Source organism: Octopus sinensis, linkage group LG27, assembly GCF_006345805.1.
Source record: "Octopus sinensis linkage group LG27, ASM634580v1, whole genome shotgun sequence".
Lineage (NCBI taxonomy): Eukaryota > Metazoa > Mollusca > Cephalopoda > Octopoda > Octopodidae > Octopus > Octopus sinensis.
In genome coordinates, this window is record NC_043023.1 from 11692013 (window position 1) to 11711004 (window position 18992).

General features: G+C 37.7%; 3 protein-coding genes across 6 annotated transcripts in view; 1 reads left to right on the forward strand and 2 right to left on the reverse strand.

Annotated features, from left to right (window-relative positions):
* Window positions 1–18992, reverse strand: part of LOC115225439 (early growth response protein 1-like) — a 424836-nt gene that overhangs the window by 41937 nt on the left and 363907 nt on the right. The gene's annotated exons all lie outside the window — the stretch shown is intronic.
* Window positions 1–18992, reverse strand: part of LOC115225462 (zinc finger protein 208-like) — a 524237-nt gene that overhangs the window by 10310 nt on the left and 494935 nt on the right. The gene's annotated exons all lie outside the window — the stretch shown is intronic.
* Window positions 16270–18737, forward strand: LOC115225077. Of its 4 annotated transcripts, XM_036514329.1 has the most exons (3): window positions 16270–16514; window positions 18411–18588; window positions 18620–18737. In XM_036514329.1, the coding sequence occupies exons 1-2, from the start codon at window positions 16316–16318 to the stop codon at window positions 18545–18547; spliced, it is 336 nt and encodes a 111-aa protein (XP_036370222.1). In that variant the 5' UTR covers window positions 16270–16315; the 3' UTR covers window positions 18548–18588; window positions 18620–18737. The 4 variants fall into 4 exon arrangements, with proteins under 4 accessions (XP_036370222.1, XP_036370224.1, XP_036370223.1 ...); XM_036514331.1 differs by having other exon boundaries at window positions 16270–16521; window positions 18436–18730; XM_036514330.1 differs by having other exon boundaries at window positions 18414–18730.

Sequence of the window (18992 nt, forward strand, 5' to 3'; positions counted from 1 at the left end):
TTAATTAACCTGGAAATTGATCATCTCTACATTCCAGACAGTGAAGACAAAAGAACGTTGCTGTTAAATACAATGTCCAGAAGAAGTATTTTCCCATCACCTGTTGAAGATTTATACAAAGAAGTTGATGCGTTGATGAATGTGCCTTATGAATATATGGTCTTCCTTTAATTGATGAAAGTCAATCAAAATATCAGAGGCATGTCTAAATGAAGAGATTTCTTTCACGTCAACATGATGTGATATTCTGAAATAGAAAAAAAAGAAGCAGTGAGATAAAGAGAATCGTTAAACAACATAGTAATTCAACATTGAAAATCTTACATCAACACTGTCATCCACTTAATATCTATGTTTGCAGGAGTCAGAATCCATTGAGGCTGTAAAAATCCTGGTAAAACACTCACTGCAGTTTGGTGCAGGCTTACGTCTGGTCGGTTCCTCTCAAACTATCCCAGTCACATCAGCATGGAAGGTGGACATTAAACAATGATGATGATGATATAAATATCTAAATATGATATGCTTCCTCCAGTTTCCATCTACCACATCCACTCACACTGTTTCAGTTGACCCAAGGCCATCATGGGAGACACATACTTACCCAAACTGCAAGAATGGGTTGGGAAGCAAACTTCTTACCTCATAGCCACACCTGCTCCCAGCATCGACTGATGCTGGCGACACATAAAAAGCACCCAGTACATTCTGTGGTTGGCATTAGGAAGGGCATCTAGCAGTAGAAACCATTGTAAAGATGACATTGCAGCCTAACCCAGCCCTGCACTTTTCTGCTTCTCTGTCAAACAGTCCAACCTATGCCAGAATGGAAAGCAGACATTAAACAATGACAACGACGAAGATGATGATGGTATGTTCTTTTACTTGTTTCTGTCATTTCACTGCGGCCATGCTGGAGCATGTATATATATACATAATATATCTTTAGAAAGAGAGATACACATGCACACATCTATAGTTTTACACAGCAAGCACAATAACCTCAAAAATTTAAGATGCTCAACAATTAACAAGAGACAGTTGTAACAACGACATTGAGTGTAGTTTAAAAACATTCGCAGGTTTCTTGTATGAAGCTCGTTTCTCAACCACATATTTCTAGGTACAGTCCCAGTACGTGACAAATTGGGCACAACGTTTCTACTACACGCTTGGGGTACTACTAGCAAACAGTGGTCCCGTTTCACGCACACTCGCAGTCGCGTATCTGCGCTAGCTAGTTGTAAGTAGTCGATCCTACGACTACCTAGCAAAGTAAATAATTTTTAGCGTAACTTCGGTATAAGTACTGGATACATTTGAAGAAAGTTTTTTTTCTTTTATATATATGAGAGGTTAGGGTTAGGGTTCGGAGAAAAGGGTTTCTGTTATCTTCAGAAATGTAAACAAAGTCGCGTGTGTACCTATACCGAAGGGTCGCCTTAAACAATGTAAATAACACAAAAACACAAAGTAAGGATCGACTAGCTGGCGCGGATGCGCGAGTACGCGCACCGGGACCACTGTTCTCAAGTAGTACCCACGCTTGGGCTGACCAAAGTCTTGTGAGTGGATTTGGTAAACGGAATTTGCAAAAAAGCCGTCTGAAAAGTATTAAAACTGTCATCCTCTAAAATATAGTCATAGGAGATTCCATTAAAAACAAAAAACAATTTCTCAGAAAGTCAGAAGAAAACAAAGTCAGCGGGGCACGTTTATGTACTTATACGCCACAGATTTTTAGTTATTCTATCAAAATTAATTAGACAGCTTTTCTCTCATTATGCAGTAATTAAATGTAAGGAACATCTACCAATTCTGAATTACCGTTAATCTACCAAATCTTTTATCTATTTACTTCATATCATATGTAACACTCTTCCGTCTTTACTCTGAAAGTTCAAATTCCATCGAGGTTCACTTTGCCTGTCATCCTTTCGAGGTCAATAAAAAGAACTAGGGTACAGGCAATAGAATTACGTCTCCCCTCCAAATTACAGGCCCTTATCGGTACTTGTCTATTGTCGTGGTCCCGGTTTCGCACACGCGAATTCGCGCGTGCCAGGTGTAGGTGCTCGATACTCGAGATCCTACGAGGTGACTTGCGCATGCGCAGTGCAGAATTCGCGCATGCGCGTTAACCCCCCCCCCCTAAAAAAAAGGTGTTGGATTTCACTAAAAATATATATGTGTGTGTGTGTGTGTGTATATAACATTTTCAATTTTACACAAAAAAATTACATAGTCGCTTTCCTCGCGGATTTACAGATAAATGAATTAATTACTATTTTACAGAATAAAATTAATGAATTAATTATATAAATTAAATAATTCTTGAAAATTAATTAATATTAATAATATTTTTTGAACAAAGTAAATAATTTATAAAACTTGGTTAATAATTTTTTTACACAAACGCGAACGTATATAATTTGTGAAACTTTTTTTTTTTTTACAGACGTATATAATTTGGTAAACTTAATGAATTAATTTCTTCTCATCATCATCATCGTTTAACGTCCGTTCTCCATGCCAGCATGGGTTGGACGGTTCGACCGGGGATCTGGGAAGCCAGAAGGCTGCACCAGACTCCAGTCTTATCTGGCAATGTTTCTACAGCTGGATGCCCTTCCTAACGCCAACCACTCCGAGAGTGTAGTGGGTGCTTTTTACATGCCACCCGCACAGGTGCCAGGCGAGGCTGGCAATGGCCACGGTCGGATTGGTGCCAGTCGAGGCGGCTCTGGCATCGGCCACGATTCGGATAGTGCTTTTTACGTACCACCAGTCCAGGGGTCCTGGCATTTGCCGGGTGTCACACTTGCCCCAACATGTCTTCGCAAGCAAAGGGGGTTGGCATGGGTGCCTGTCGTGGGATGAGGTTCGATATCAACTTCGCTTGCCTCAACAGGTCTTTGTGTATAAATGTATAAATTTTTCGCACTAAATTCTTTCCGTAGAATTTATCAAAAAACGCGCAAAATTATTCCGTAGAATTTATCAAATTAAAAAACGCAAAATTAATATATTTTTTGAAATTGCAAATTATTTAGAATATAAAACAAATGAAGTTAAATTTTAAAAATAAATGTCATATACTTATACTCTGTAAGGTGCTGTGTTCACACTTCAATTTACTATTTTCTAGAAATGTTGCTTTTCTAATTGAAACAATTTTTCTCAATCTCCATTTAAAAGTCCATCATGTCTCTTGAGACATATCAAAATGAACAACTTTGAATTACGCGGCGGCGTAATATGACAAGGGTATGGATTCTCTCCTGTATGAACACTTTTGTGACAAGTTAAAATGCTATTTCGAGAAAACGATTTACCACAAATATCACACTGAAATGGTTTCTCCCCAGTATGAACACGTTTGTGACGAATCAAATGGCTACTAGAAGAGAATGATTTACCACAAAAATCACAATGATATAGCTTCTCTCCTGTATGTGTAAGTTTGTGTCTAGACAAGTCTCCACTTCGAGAAAATGATTTACCACAGATATTACAGTGATATGGTTTTTCTCCAGTATGAATATGTTTGTGACAAGTCAAATAATTATTTGTAGAGAATGATTTATCACAGATATCACAATAATATGACTTCTCACCTGTATGTGTACGTTTGTGACAAATCAAATTACTACTTTCAGAGAATGATTTACCACAGATATCACAATGATGTGGCTTTTCTCCTGTATGTGTATATTTGTGTTTATTCAAGTCACTACTTTCAGAGAACGATTTATCACAGATATCACAATGATATGGCTTTTCTCCAGTATGAATACGTTTGTGACGAGTCAAATGTTTACTTTCAGAGAATGTTTTACCACAAAAATCACAATGATATGGCTTATCCCCTGTATGAGTACGTTTGTGTTTAGTCAAGGTACTGCTTTCAGAGAATGATTTACCACAGATATCACAATGGTATGGCTTCTCTCCTGTATGTGTACGTTTGTGTACAGTCAAGTGACCACTTTGAGAGAATGATTTACCACAGATATCACACTGATATGGTTTCTCTACTGCATCAGGGTTTTTGCCTTTAGTAAAATGACTCATTATCAGGGAATAATTTATCGTACATACAACAATGAAAGTATCTTTTAAATTCCTATGAATATGTTTTATATAAAGAGGTTGATGTATTGATGAATGCTCCTTATAAATATATCGTCTTCCTTTAGTCAATAAAAGTTGATAAAAACATCAAACACACATCCGAATGAAGAAATTTCTTTAACGTCAACATAATGCGATATTCTGAAATAGAAAAAAAGAAGCAGTGAGATAAAGAGAATTGTTAAACGACATAGTAATTCAACATTGCAAATCTTACAACATCAACACTGTCATCCATTTAATGTCTATGCTCACTTGGGTCGGAATTCATTGAGGCTTTGAAACATTTAAAACATTCTGTATATAGATGAATCGCTTCAACATTTCTTTAATTATTTATCTGTTTTCTCTTTTTTTTCTTTCTTTACTTTGCTTTCACTTGTTTCACCTGTGGTATGGCTTAGTTGGCAGGGTACTTACCAAACAATTTGTGAATCTTTACAACTAATTTAGGATCTTTTCGGTTTGCAATCTCAGGGGCACAGTCAGTGCAAGACCTGGGCATTTACATGAGTAATAATGCATCCTTCAATGTGTATGTTGCTAAATTGGCAAGGAAATGCAGGTGCTTGACTGGATGGATTCTTAGAACTTTTAGAACAAAAAATTAGGAAACCATGATGGTCCTCTGGAGGACACTTGTCCTAAGCCACTTTGACTATTGCTCTCAGCTATGGTCACCAATCAGTGTCAAAATAATCTCAGAACTTGAGGCAATCCAATGAAGCTACACAAAAAAGTTAGCCTTAATGTTTACTTTCATTTTAGGATTTGGTCTCAGAGTCAATATTTTTACAGATGATAACTTTAAGTTCATACTGACAGTATTGAAGTTAATGATGTCAAAGTTGACAAGGGGGGGGGAAAGACCCTAATTTTTAAAAAGACAAAATAGACTTAATTATCATCATGTAGAAGACTTTTACGGATTCCATGGACAGCGAGGCTCACCAATGGAGAAGTTAATGAGGTACTAATTAATTGGCAAGTTGAAAAAGATTTACTTAAAGGTTATATTAATAATAGTAATGATGATGAGGGTTTTAAATGTTGGCCCAAAGCCAGAAATCTTTGATGTGAGTGAGAAGTCGAACCCATGGAACCCAATATTTCCTGAAAGGGATGAAAGGCAAAGTCGATGTCGACCGTATTTGAACCCAGGACTTTGCGCGCGAAAACGTCATTTGATTTAAATTCATTTCAGGGTCCATAAATAATAATGAAAATAAGGAACCTTTTTACTTAAGGCACAAGGTCTGTAATTTGGTGGGGAAGCGTAATTCTATTGCCTGGACCCTAGCTTTTTACTGCTTCATATTTTATTGACCCCAAAAGGATGAAAGGCAAAATGAACCTCGGTGGAATTTGAACTTTCAGGACGGACGAGTGTTACATGTGATATGAAGTAAATAGATTAAAGATTTGGCAGATTAACGTTAATTCAAAATCGTTACATGTTCGTTACATTTAATTACTGCATAATGAGAGAAAAGGTGCCTAATTAATTAGTCTGGTATAAGTACAGAATCCCATTGTATATATATGTATGTATGTATGTGTGTTTGTCCCCCCAACATCGCTTGACAACCGATGCTGGTGTGTTTACGTTCCGGTAAGTTAGCGGTTCGGCAAAAGACACCGATAGAATAAGTACTAGGCTTACAAAGAATACGTCCTGGGGTCGATTTGCTCCACTAAAGGCGGTGCTCCAGCATGGCCACAGTCAAATGACTGAAACAAATAAAAGAGTAAACTTAGCGGTTCGGCAAAAGGCACGGATAGAATAAGTACTAGGCTTACAAAGAATAAGTCCTGGGGTCGATCTGCTCGACTAAAGGCGGTGCTCCAGCATGGCTACAGTCAAAAAGATACTGACTCCTTTGTTCCTTAAATTATTGACGAATCGGGACAAATGTAGCCAGTCAACATCGCCATCTATTGGAGAGTTCATGAAATACAATCGTTTAAAGGGAAATAACCTCTTCAACACTTCAACCTCGAAGCATCGAAAATATTAATCACGGTGATTAATTAGCAGTTAATTAGCCGTTGTTAATATCTGAGTAAGGTAAGTCGGCAAACATTGACGTTAATAGTATTACTAATAACAATGTAAAATAATAGAATTATGTGAACCTCTCGGTGTGACAGTGTTTCGAAGCAGAACCGTAACATTAGGAAAATATAATTTGCTCGTCTTAATTAATAATTTCCAAATCTTAATTGGCATAGTTTCGGTTGTAGTAGCACAGATTTCCGTCGATTTCCGTAAAAAACTTTTATTTTTTTACATAAGTAATGAGAGCGAAAGAGACTAAGAGGAAGCGATTTTACGACGAGAAGGTTTCACTTTGAAATCGGCCTGTGTGCGTTTGATGGGGTGTGGGAGACAGACAGTATGTTGTGTAAGTGAAGTGCTTCTGTTAGTGTGTGCGAAGAGACAGAGAGAGTAATGTGTGAAAGAGAGAGATAACTGATTTTTTACTCGGTGTATGTGTATATGTATGTATGCATGTATGTGTGTGTGTGTGTGTATGTATCTATGTATGTGTGTGTGTTTATGTATGTATGTATGTATGTATGGCCGATTCATCGTAATTTTTTACTCGGTGTATGTCTGCATGTATGTGTGTGGGTAAGTACGTGTGGTGTGTGTGTATGTATGTATGTATGTATGTATGGCCGATTCAGTGTTACATTATTTCGAATTAAAACGAAAGATTACCTTGCGGCGCCTGTTTATGTAACAGTCTGCTATGTAGAAAATAATGAGGTTGACTCATGGAATAATGACAGTGATCGAAGATATAGACAAAATTTTTTTATTTAATCGTTATACATGCCTTGTCGACTGCTACTGTGCAGCCTTAATGTCTCTGTTGATGTGACGATGGTGATGAAAGTAAAAAGATGGAGAGTTATAAAATGAGGAGATATTCTTCTCATGAGAAAAGAGTTGCATTCAAAGGAAAAAAAAAGTTAATAGTCTATAGAGGTGCACAGAAACTGGGTGCAAGCATGCATATATATGCATGTGTAAACATTGTGTTGTGCAGCAAAAGGAACGAACAGTACAAAATGTGTAAGGAAAAGTGACAAAATCCGATTGGTAATGTTCTGTGTGAAAAGTCTATGCCGGCCATACATACATACATACATACATAAACACACACACATACATAGATACATACACACACACACACACATACATGCATACATACATATACACATACACCGAGTAAAAAATCAGTTATCTCTCTCTTTCACACATTACTCTCTCTGTCTCTTCGCACACACTAACAGAGAAGCACTTCACTTACACAACATACTGTCTGTCTCCCACACCCCATCAAACGCACACAGGCCGATTTCAAAGTGAAACCTTCTCGTCGTAAAATCGCTTCCTCTTAGTCTCTTTCGCTCTCATTACTTATGTAAAAAAATAAAAGTTTTTTACGGAAATCGACGGAAATCTGATCTACGACATACGAAACATCGCCTCTTAATTAATAATTTCCAAACTGAAATGTTGATCTGTTGTTTATGAAATCCTGAGACCGACGGTTACGTGTGATATAAAGCCAGTTATTTTATGAAAGGAGGGTAAAGCTACGCAGTTAATTTTACCTTTGCTTTAAGGTTATATTAATTATAGGAATGATTTTGAACTTTGACCCAGGGTCAGCGATCTTTGATGCGAGCGGAATGTCGATTAAAGGGAGCCCAGAATTCCTTGAATGGAAAAAGCGACAAGGTCGACCTCGGCCGATTTTTGAAGTCAGGATTTACCGCCGAGGTCGTCTTCGACTTAGAATACTATCTGGGTTAATAAAATGACGATGAGAATAATATTTTGTACTTTAGGCCCACGATCTGAGATTTGGCGGGTAGGCGTAAGTCTGTGTCATGGACTCGGGTGCTCTACTGCTTTTTATTTTATCAATTCCGAAAGGAGAAAGGGCAAAGACAATCTCGATGAAGTTTGAACTGTAAGAGTGTGGGTACTACTTAAGAAGAGTGGTCCCGGGGCGCGCATCCGCGCTAAATAGTCGTGACTAGTCGATCGTTGATTTGTGTTTTATTTACTTTGTTTAAAAAATTTTTTTCTTTGTGTAAAAAAATTATTTTGCGTTTTATTTACTTTGCTGGGTAGTCGTTGTAGGATCGGATTTTGACTTTGACCCAGGGCCAGCGAACTTTGATGCAAGCGGAATGTCGTTTAAAGGGAACCCGGAATTTCTGAAGTCAGTGTGTGTGTATGCGTCTCTGTATCTGTGCGTGTATGTGTGTGCCTGTTCTGTTCTTATGTATGTGTGGAATATAGATATAACGAAATTATGCCAGCAGAAAGCCTTGCATATTTCTTCTTACCTGTTTCATTTGTGTATGTAGAATCCGCAAATTTCCAGCAGAAAACAGAATCTAAATTTATGCATCGCTAGTCCATGTTTTTTTAAAAACCCACTAAAGGGGAGAAAAGGAGGGGATATACAAAGAATTTCATGAATTTCATAAAAAACATTCTTGTGTTTTGGTTTTGTCGAGCTAAAACGAAGGAACGCCTTTATACATATACATACATATTACATATATATATATATATATATATATGAGTGTGCGTGTGTATGTATATATACATATATATATATTCTGGTTTTTTATTTAATTTTCATCTGTCTTGCCCGCATTTTGTTCTGGTGTCCGCTGAATTTTCTTCTGGAGAACATTCTTTTCTTAGTAGATTGATCGTAGGTGATCTACTTCTAGCATACGGCCGACCACCTAGTGGTTTACCCTTTAAATATACATATATATATTTCTTCACTAGCCACATGGGGCTAAACATAGAGGGGACAAACAAGGACAGACAAAGGGATTAAGTTAATTACATCGACCCCAGTGCGTAACTGGTACTTAATTTATCGACACCGAAAGGTTAAAAGGCAAAGTCGACCTCGGCGGAATTTGAACCCAGAACACTTAACGGCAGACGAAATACGGCTACGCATTTCGTCCGGTGTGCTAACGCTTGTGGCAGCTCGCCGCCCTTTTTAAATATATATATATATATGTGTATATATTTTTTTTTTTACTTATTTCAGTCATTTGATTGTGGCCATGCTGGAGCACCGTCTTTCAGTCGAGCAAATCGACCACCAGGACTTTGTAAGCCTAGTACTTATTCTATCGGTCTCTTTTGCCGAACCGCTAAGTAACGGGGACGTAAACATACCAGCATCGGTTGTCAAGCGATTTTAGGGGGACAAACACACTCACACACATATATATATATATATATAATATATATATACGATAGGCTTCTTTCAGTTTTCGTCGACCAAATCCACTCACAAGGCTTTGGTCGGCCCGAAGCTCTAGTAGAAGACACTTTGCCAAGGTGTCACGCAGTGGGACTGAACACGGAACCGTCTGGTTCGTAAACAGGCTACTTACCACACAACCACTCCTGCGCCTAGATATGTATATCTTTTTGGGGTCCGATAAATTAAGTACCAGTTGTGTACTGTGGTCAATCTGATTGACTAGCCCCGTCTCCAAGAATTTTTGGGCCTTGTACCTAGAGTAGGAAAAAATATTTCCAATGTTGAATCACTGTATCTTTTAACTATCCTCTTTATCTCACTGGCTCTTTTTTTCTGTTTCAGAATATTACATCCTGTTGACATAAAAGAAATTACTTCATTCAGACGTGCCTTTGATATTTTTATCAACTTTTATTGACTACAGGAAGACGATATATTTATAAGGAGCATTCATCAATACATCAACCTCTTTATATAAAACATATTCATAGGAATTTAAGAGACACTTTAATTGTTGCATGTTCGATAAATTATTCTCTGATAATGAATCGTTTAACTAAACGCAAAAACCCTGATGCAGTAGAGAAACCATATCGCTGTAAGATCTGTGGTAAATCATTCTCTCAAAGTGGTCACTTGACTGTACACAAACGTACACATACAGGTGAGAGGCCATACCATTGTGATACCTGTGGAAAATCATTCTCTGAAAGTGGTGCCTTGACTAAACACAAACTTACACATACAGGAGAGAAGCCATATCGTTGTGATATTTGTGGTAAATCATTCTCTACAAGAAGTCAATTAACTTGTCACAAACGTATTCATACTGGAGAAAAGCCATATCATTGTGATATCTGTGGTAAATCATTCTCTCAAAGTGGGGACTTGACTAGACATAAATATACACATACAGGAGAGAAGCCATATCATTGTGATATTTGTGGTAAATCATTCTCTGAAAATAAACATTTGACTCGTCACAAATATATTCATACTGGAGGAAAACCATATCATTGTGATATCTGTAGTAAATCATTCCCATACAGGAGAAAAGCCACATCATTGTGATATCTGTGGTAAATCATTCTCTGAAAGTAGTAATTTGTTTCGTCACAAACGTATTCATACTGGAGAAAAACCATATGATTGTGATATCTGTGGTAAATCCTTCGCTACAAATAATTATTTGACTTGTCACAAACATATTCATACTGGAGAAAAGCCATATGATTGTGATATCTGTGATAAATCATTCTCTCGAAGTGGAGACTTGTCTAGACACAAACTTACACATACAGGTGAGAAGCCATACCATTGTGATATTTGTGGTAAATCATTCTCTTCAAGTAGCCATTTGATTCGTCACAAACGTATTCATACTGGGGAGAAACCATTTCAGTGTGATATTTGTGGTAAATCGTTTTCTCGAAATAGCATTTTAACTTGTCACAAAAGTGTTCATACAGGAGAGAATCCATACCCTTGTCATATCTGTGGTAAATCATTCTTTTATAATAGTCAGTTGACTTATCACTTACGTATTCACACTGAGGGAAAACCTCATCACTGTGATATCTGTGGTAAAACATTTTTTAGAAATAGTGGTTTAATTAGTCACAAGCGTGTTCATACAGGAGAGAAGCCCTTTTCTTGTGATGTCTGTGGTAAATCATTCTCTCAAAGTTGTACCTTAACTAAACACAAGTTGGTACATACAAGAGAGAAGCCATAACATTCCAATACCTGTGGTAATTATTTTTGGGGAAATGGTGTTTTAAGAACTTCTCCATTGGTGAGCCTCGCTGTCCATGGAATCCATGAAAGTCTTCTACATGATGACAATTAAGTCTATTTTGTCTTTTAAAAAATTAGGGTCTCCCCCCCCCCCTTGTCAACTTTGACATCATTAACTTCAATACTGTCAGTATGAACCTAAAGTTATCATCTGTAAAAATATTGACTCTGAGACGACTTGATTACTGAAAATGCCTGTGGTTGTATTTTGAGGAATTTGTTAATAAGGAACAACGAATAAAATGTTAGACTAACCATTTTGTGTTTGTTTTGTTACTCTATATCGAAACACTGTCTCCTCTATACCTTAAATCTTTTCACTGGCACAAAGTCACACCCTTTCAAAACTTCTTTTCTACCCCCACAGTTGTGGGGGTTTTTTGTCTTCCAACGTACTTGGCGTCCCTGTTGGTGGTGGTACCACATAAAAACAAATTATGATGTTGCCAAATATACAGGCCTTGAGCTGGTATCACCCAAAGAGCACAAATGCCAGTCTCATATACAACACATAGGTGCTGGAGCCACATATAAGGCACTTGTGCTGGAGCCACGTATAAAGTACTGGTGCTTTTACCATGTAATAAGCACTAGTGATGGTGCTATGGAAAAAGTGCAGGGGCTGGAGCCATTGAAAGAGCCCTGGTGCTGGGGCTATGTAAAAAGTACTGCTGTTGGTGTGACATGCAAAGTACTGATACTGTCCCACTTAAACCTTCCATTACTGTATTTATTTTGAGGTGCTCTGTGTTTCTTCCAGTTACTTTAAATATAGCCAGCCTCGCCTGGCCCCCGTGCTGGTGGCATGTAAAAAGCACCATCCAATCATGGCCGTTGCCAGCCCCGTCTGGCACCTGTGCTGGTGGCATGTAAACAGCACCCACTACACTCACGGAGTGGTTGGCGTTAGGAAGGGCATCCAGTCGTAGAAACATTGCCAGATCAGACTGGGCCTGGTGCAGCCTTCTGTCTTCCCAGACCACAGTCGAACCGTCCGACCCATGCTAGCATGGAAAGCGGGCGCTAAATGATGATGATGATGATAGCAAGGAATTTAGTAAAATAACTTAGTTATTATTTAGCTAATGTTAGGAACATAAATTGTGACTAAGATTTAATGGAAGATTTTAATTCAAAACTTGTGAAAACAAAACATTTGTACTACAGAGCCATAGGCGGTTTCAGCCGGTTTGGTAACAAAAGGGTCAAAAAGCAATGGTAATGACACAACACAAGCCCAGCTCATAGTATCACCTAAAAAGGGCAGGTACAAATGTAGCCAGTCAGCAGAGCCATCTATTGGAGAATTGATGAAATACAATCGTTTAAAGGGAAATAACCTCTTCAGCACTTGAACCACGAAGCATCGAAAATATTAATCACGGTGATTAATTAGCAGTTAATTAGTCGTTGTTAATATCTGAATACAGTAATTCGGCAAACATTGACGTTAATAATATTACTAATAACCCTAACCCTAACAACAGGACAGCATTAATATACTTCAATCGGTCAACTCTCGACAGCTAAATACCCTGACAGGGCCTCATTACTCTCATTTTACTAATTAATTTCCTTTATACCACGTGTAATTGTGGATTATAGGTTCCCATAAACAACAGATCATTTCAATTTGGAAGTTATTAATTAAGACGAGCAAATATAATTTCCTAATTGTTGTCAGGTTCCCGCTTCGAAATAATTACTCCAACATCGAGAGAAGTTCACAGAAATCTATTATTTATATTATTATTAAGGTACTATTTCAGAAGGGTTCTACTTAAGTGGAATTGTCTCTGTGCTCGCACTCACGTAGTCGCGCATCCGTGCTGACTAGTCGATCCTACAACGACTACCCAGCAAAGTAAACAAAACACAAAATAAATAATTTTTTTACACAAAGTAAATAATTTTTGTTAAACAAAGTAAATAAAACACAAAAACATAAAATAAATAATTTTATTAAACCATAAATAATTTTATCAAATTTTATTAAGCAAAGGTGCAGGAGTGGCTGTGTGGTAAGTGGCGTGCTTACGAACCACATGGTTCCGGGTTCAGTCCCACTGCATGGCACCTAGGGCAAGTGTCTTCTACTATAGCCTCGGGCCAACCAATGCCTTGTAAGTGGATTTGGTAGACGAAAACTGAAAGAAACCTGTCGTATCTTATATTAAACTTTTTAATACTGTAAAAAAAAAAAAAAATTAAATATATATATGTACAAAAATTTATAAGTATAAATTAATAATTTAAATAATTTTTAAAATTTTAACTTTAAATCTAAATTTAAATAATTTAAATTTTGAATTTTATATTATATATATTTTGTATATTATATTAATTAATTATATTTCTATGTATTTGTTTATGTTTTTCACTGTTTGATTTTCCTAATAGTGGTTTTATCTCTAATTTAATATATATATATATATGTGTGTGTGTGTGTGTGCATGTGTGTCTTTGTTTGTCCCCCCAACATCGCTTGACAACCAATGCTGGTGTGTTTACGTCCCCGTTACTTAGCGGTTCGGCAAAAAGACACCGATAGAATAAGTACTAGGCTTACAAAGAATAAGTCCTGGGGTCGATTTGCTCGACTAAAAAAGGTGGTGCTCCAGCATGGCCGCAGTCAAATGACTGAAACAAGTAAAAGAGTAAAGAGTAAGAGTACACACATATATGCACACTCACATACACGCATCTGTGTTTGTTTGTATGTGTGTGATTTCGTCAATTCTCTTGCATTTGCTGGGTTTGTAATCAATGCTTTTCCCAGCGATGTCATTTGCTTGATGTCCACCACAAATGCATGTCTGGGCTTCTCGATGTGTTGCACAATCTTAGTAAACAAAAGGCTCATTTATACAGCGTCATTTGTTAGCACGCCGGGCAAAATGCGTAGCCGTATTTCGTCTGTTGTTTCGTCCCGAGTTCAAATTCCGCCGAGGTCGACTTTGCCTTTCATCCTTTCGGGGTCGATTAAATAAGTACCAGTTACGCACTGGGGTCGATATAATCGACTTAATCCGTTTGTCTCTCTATGTTTAGCCCCTTGTGGGTAGTAAAGAATTTGCCTTTCATCCTTTCAGGGTCAATTAAATAAGTACCAGTTGGAAAAGTGGACGTTAGAATGTTGTTGATGATGACGATTGATGATTGATTGACGATGATTGATGTTCGATGATGATGGTGATTAATGATGATTGATGATTGATGCTGATGGTTGATGATTGATGCTGACGATTGATGATTGATGGTAATTGAGTTGTATAATTATTAAGGATCCGACAGGCTGCAGGACTTTGACAAGATCCAATGACTGAGGAGAGGGAGAGATAACTGAAGGGAGAGAAAGGCTGTAACCAGTGAAGACAGTGCAGGAAGGGAAGAGGACATAATGGAAATAAGGGATGGGGTTGTTCTGGCAGGGTGGGGGAAATAAACGGTAATGGAAAGAAAATGGCAAGGAGTAATATGTGACGATTCTGGTTCCAAATGAATACAACCCCTGAGTAGTGCCATAGACAGATGAGTGATGGAGAACTGGATGTTAAGGGAAAAAGATGTGGGGAAAGCTTGAGGAGGAAGAAGAATGGCTTACAAGCATAAACAAAATGCATTTTGGACATCATCTTTTACGGGGATGGACGAGTCTTCTCAATCACTGTGCTTTGTCAATCATCTCAGTCTTTTGTCATCTTTTCAAGTCCAGCATCTTGAGTTCAGCCTTCACCACTTTATCCCATGTCTTCCTGGGTCTCCCTCTTCAACAAGTTCCATCCACTTAAAGCACTTCTTTAAACAGCTGCCCTCATCCTTATGCATCACATCACCAAACCATTGCAGTCTTCTTTTCTGTAGCCTTCATCTGTTTCCTCTTTTGCCTAATTTTTCTCTTGATACTTTAACACTTTCTTTTGTATGTACACTGTGGAAGCACATGGCCTAGTGGTTAGAGCAGCAGACACGCGGTCAAGGGATCGCTGGTTCGAATCTCAGACCGGCTCCGGCAGAAGGTAATGGCGAAACTTCTGCTGATTCTTTCGCCACAACTTTCTCTCACTCTTTCCTCCTGCACCTTGCAGCTCACTTGTGATGGACCGGCGTCCCGTCCAGGTGGGGAACCTATACGCCAAGAAACCGAGAGACTGGCCCTTATGAGCCAGGCAAGGCTCGAGAAGGAACAAACAAGTATGTACACTGGCATTGCACATCCAAAGGAACATACTAGCTTTATTCCTCTCTATTCTTTACACATCCTCTGCATTTAGGGCCCATCTCTCACTATCATGTAGCTTTGCTGTTCATACATGAACATCATACAATGTGCATTTCATTCTGAGAGAACTTAAGTTGCCCAAGCTGCTTGCTTCTTCAGAGACGACCGTATCATGTCAAAAGCTTTCTGCAGGTCAACGAATACCAATTGCAATGGTTTACTATTAGCTAAATACATCTCTTGCAGTTGTTTTACTCAGTAGATGGCAGCAGTAGTCCTTCTTCCTGGCAGAAAATCAAACTGCATCTCATCTAGTCTAATTCTGTTTCTAATTAATTATAACTTTCTTGACCTGGTCAATCAATTTTAAGGCCTCTCCTTTATGCTTGTAACATCTGACTACAACTTGATTTCCTTCTCAAGCCTTCTCAAGCGATGCCAGCTCATAAGGGCCAGTTTTCTGGTTTCAGTGGCATAGAAATTTCTGTACAACTTGATTAACTTTATGGGTGACAAGGGTGTATCTTACTCTGCACAATCTTAGTAAACAAAAGGTTCGTTTATATGGGGTCGTTTGTTTCCAGTTTACTAGGTAAAACATGACTTGACTCTTTGCTATTCAATAGATTGGGATATTAGGACAGGAAGAGCATCCAATTGTACACAAGGAAAATGCTGCTCCCAAGTAGGGAAAAGCAGGTGTTAAAATGGCAATGATGAAAAAAAAAAACCTGAAATTTTTCATATGGGCAACCAATCACTAATGTTGATTTATCTTTTTACTTTAGAACCAGATGCATTAGGAGACAATGTCACACTTCATACTGAAGTAGCCGAGATGACAGGAATTGTTTTCTGGAAAAACGACAATGGTAGATATGAATGTAACCCGACTTGTTATAATTACGGTAACTATGAAGTTACACAAGATGGTAGCAAATCTACTCTTTTGATCCGAATGGTATCAGAACAAGATTTCACTTGGCGTTTTTGTGACTTGTATCTCTGCTCTGCAAAATATACCTTAGTGACAAAAGGTAAGGAAATTACTTTTGCTAATAATAATAATAATAATAATAATAATAATAATAATAATAATGATAATAATGGTAATAATGATAATAATAATGATGATGATGATGATGACGATGACGACGGCGACGACAACGACGGCGACAACAACGACGGCGACGACGACGACGACACTAATAATAATAATAATAATAATAGCAGTACCAGGCAGTGGCTCTCATGGCTTCTGATCTTAACTGATTGGAAGTGTTATCATGTACATTGTTTCGTGTTGGTATAAAAGATGGGCTACAGCAAATATTCTGCTCAATACCACAGATTTGCTTGTCAGTTGTTTGACCTTAACCAGTTGAGCATGACCCTTAGTGGCTGACGATATGTGTACCTCTGATCATGAGCAGAAGTAGTGGGGGAGCATCATAGCCATGTGTTGAGAGGGATTCTTTGGGGTTTGAATAATTCACCTCTGGAAACATGGGTGGTTTTTTCAACATTCTTAAACAACCCTTATTCAGGGACCTTTTGAGCGGGATGGGCTACTCAACCTGAAGAAAATTCTAACTGGGCCCCACCTGCAAGGTCATGTGCTGTTTATCTTGATCACCATGTCGCGCACATATGGTTGTGATGCATGTGCCTGGTGTACCCTTATCAGACGGGTAGTCATGATGGGTATATTGGGCTTCGTATATTTTACCCCAGTGTCACTTTGATGGCATGAACTGCTCTCTCACTCAATAATAATAATAATAATAATAATAGTTCTTTCTAATTATGGCACAAGATCAGGAATTTCATGTGGAAGCGGTTCTTTGATTACATTAATTTGATTATATTTAGTCGGTCCTTTATTTCATCAACCCCAAAGGGATGAAAGGCAAAGCTGACCTTAGCAGTATTTGAACTCAGGACAGAAAGAGTCAGAAGAAATTCCACTGAACACTTTTTTCTGGTGCAACAACAACAACAACAATAACAATAACAACAACAATAATAATAACAACAACAACAACAACCTCAGTGCAAATATTTTTATAATACTTCAGCAAATTCAAAGTTTGTATCACATAGCATTGCTGTTCATATACAGGCATCATACAATGTGACTTTCACTCTGAGAGAACACTACCCATCCCCTGGTACAAGAATCAAAACCACAATCTTACAATCATGAGTCCAACACCCTAACTATTAAGCCACGTGCCTCCACCTAATGCTATATAACCCTTCTAAATAATCGACTCATCTGTTGACCTTACATTTTTGTGTTAGAAAGAAGAAATTTAATCCCCTTTGCTAATGCAACATAACCTTTCTAATTGATGGATTAATCTGAAGGGGAACATCTAATCATTTTTAGACATAATAATCTGGGATATTGTGTGTGTTGATCCGTTTCTTACCATATTTCTGCTGAAATGCATTGCCTTTGTTTCAATAATTTTGGAAATGATAAAGAATCATTACTAAACTATTGTTTGGAACATAAGGAAGGTTTTCTTTAGATCTCTTCAAAACTGAGGATTTGTACAATAGAAACAAAAACAATTTTAAGCAGGATGGTATGAAAGGGTTAAACCTGGCTGATATTACGATTTTCTAAAAATTAAAAACAGAAAGTATATGACGTATATTTGCCATTTAAATATGGCTAACCCCTAAGGGTGGATGCTACTGTAGTTTGTAGCCCCAGGAGGACACCTCCACTGGCTATAAGCACACTGGCTACAGATGGAGGAGGTGTCCTCCTGGGGCTACAAACTACAGTAGCATCACCCTTAGGGGTTAGCCATATTTAAATGGCAAATATACGTCACGATGTGTTGTAGCTACTGTTTATAACTCGCTTTGAGATTTATTATTGCTTAAAAAGTATATGTTTTACTGTTCATCTTTTGCAGGTGAAAAAACAGAAACGACGACAACAAAAGATGCTGAAACTAATGAATCAGAAGACAGCTTGCCAACCTATGCCTATGTCTTAATTTTCATATCTGTATTTGTAGCCATCGTTATCATTAAGAAAGGCCAGGAATGATAATGGCCAACCTTATTACTGACTTTCACTGATCCGGGTAGAATAGTTGGTTTTTGCATAAACTACCTCCATATTTTATGTAACATCATCATCATCGTTGGTTTGGCATCACCTTTTCCAAAACTCTGCTCCATCTTACTCTTGCTTGTCCAATACAAGCATGGAAAAGCGGACGTTAGAATGTTGTTGTTGATGATGAAAACGATGATATGCGATTGATGATGATAGAGGATAATAATGATTGATGGTGATGTCTGATGATTGATGATTATGATTGATGATGATGATTGGTGATGATTGATGATGATGATGATGATGATGATGATAAGATTGATGATGACTTCAACTGAAAAACTGTACTTTTTTTCAATCAGTTTTGAAGATGGTGAAGAATTTCGTAAAATAGCTTTGCCATTATTTGGAACATAAATTAACATATATTAAA

Coding starts and splice junctions, on each gene's coding strand:
- LOC115225077 (XM_036514329.1), top strand. CDS start 16,316: ATGACAGGAATTGTTTTCTGGAAAAACGACAATGGTAGATATGAATGT. Junction 16,515..18,410: donor ATATACCTTAGTGACAAAAG/GTAAGGAAATTA, acceptor CATCTTTTGCAG/GTGAAAAAACAGAAACGACG.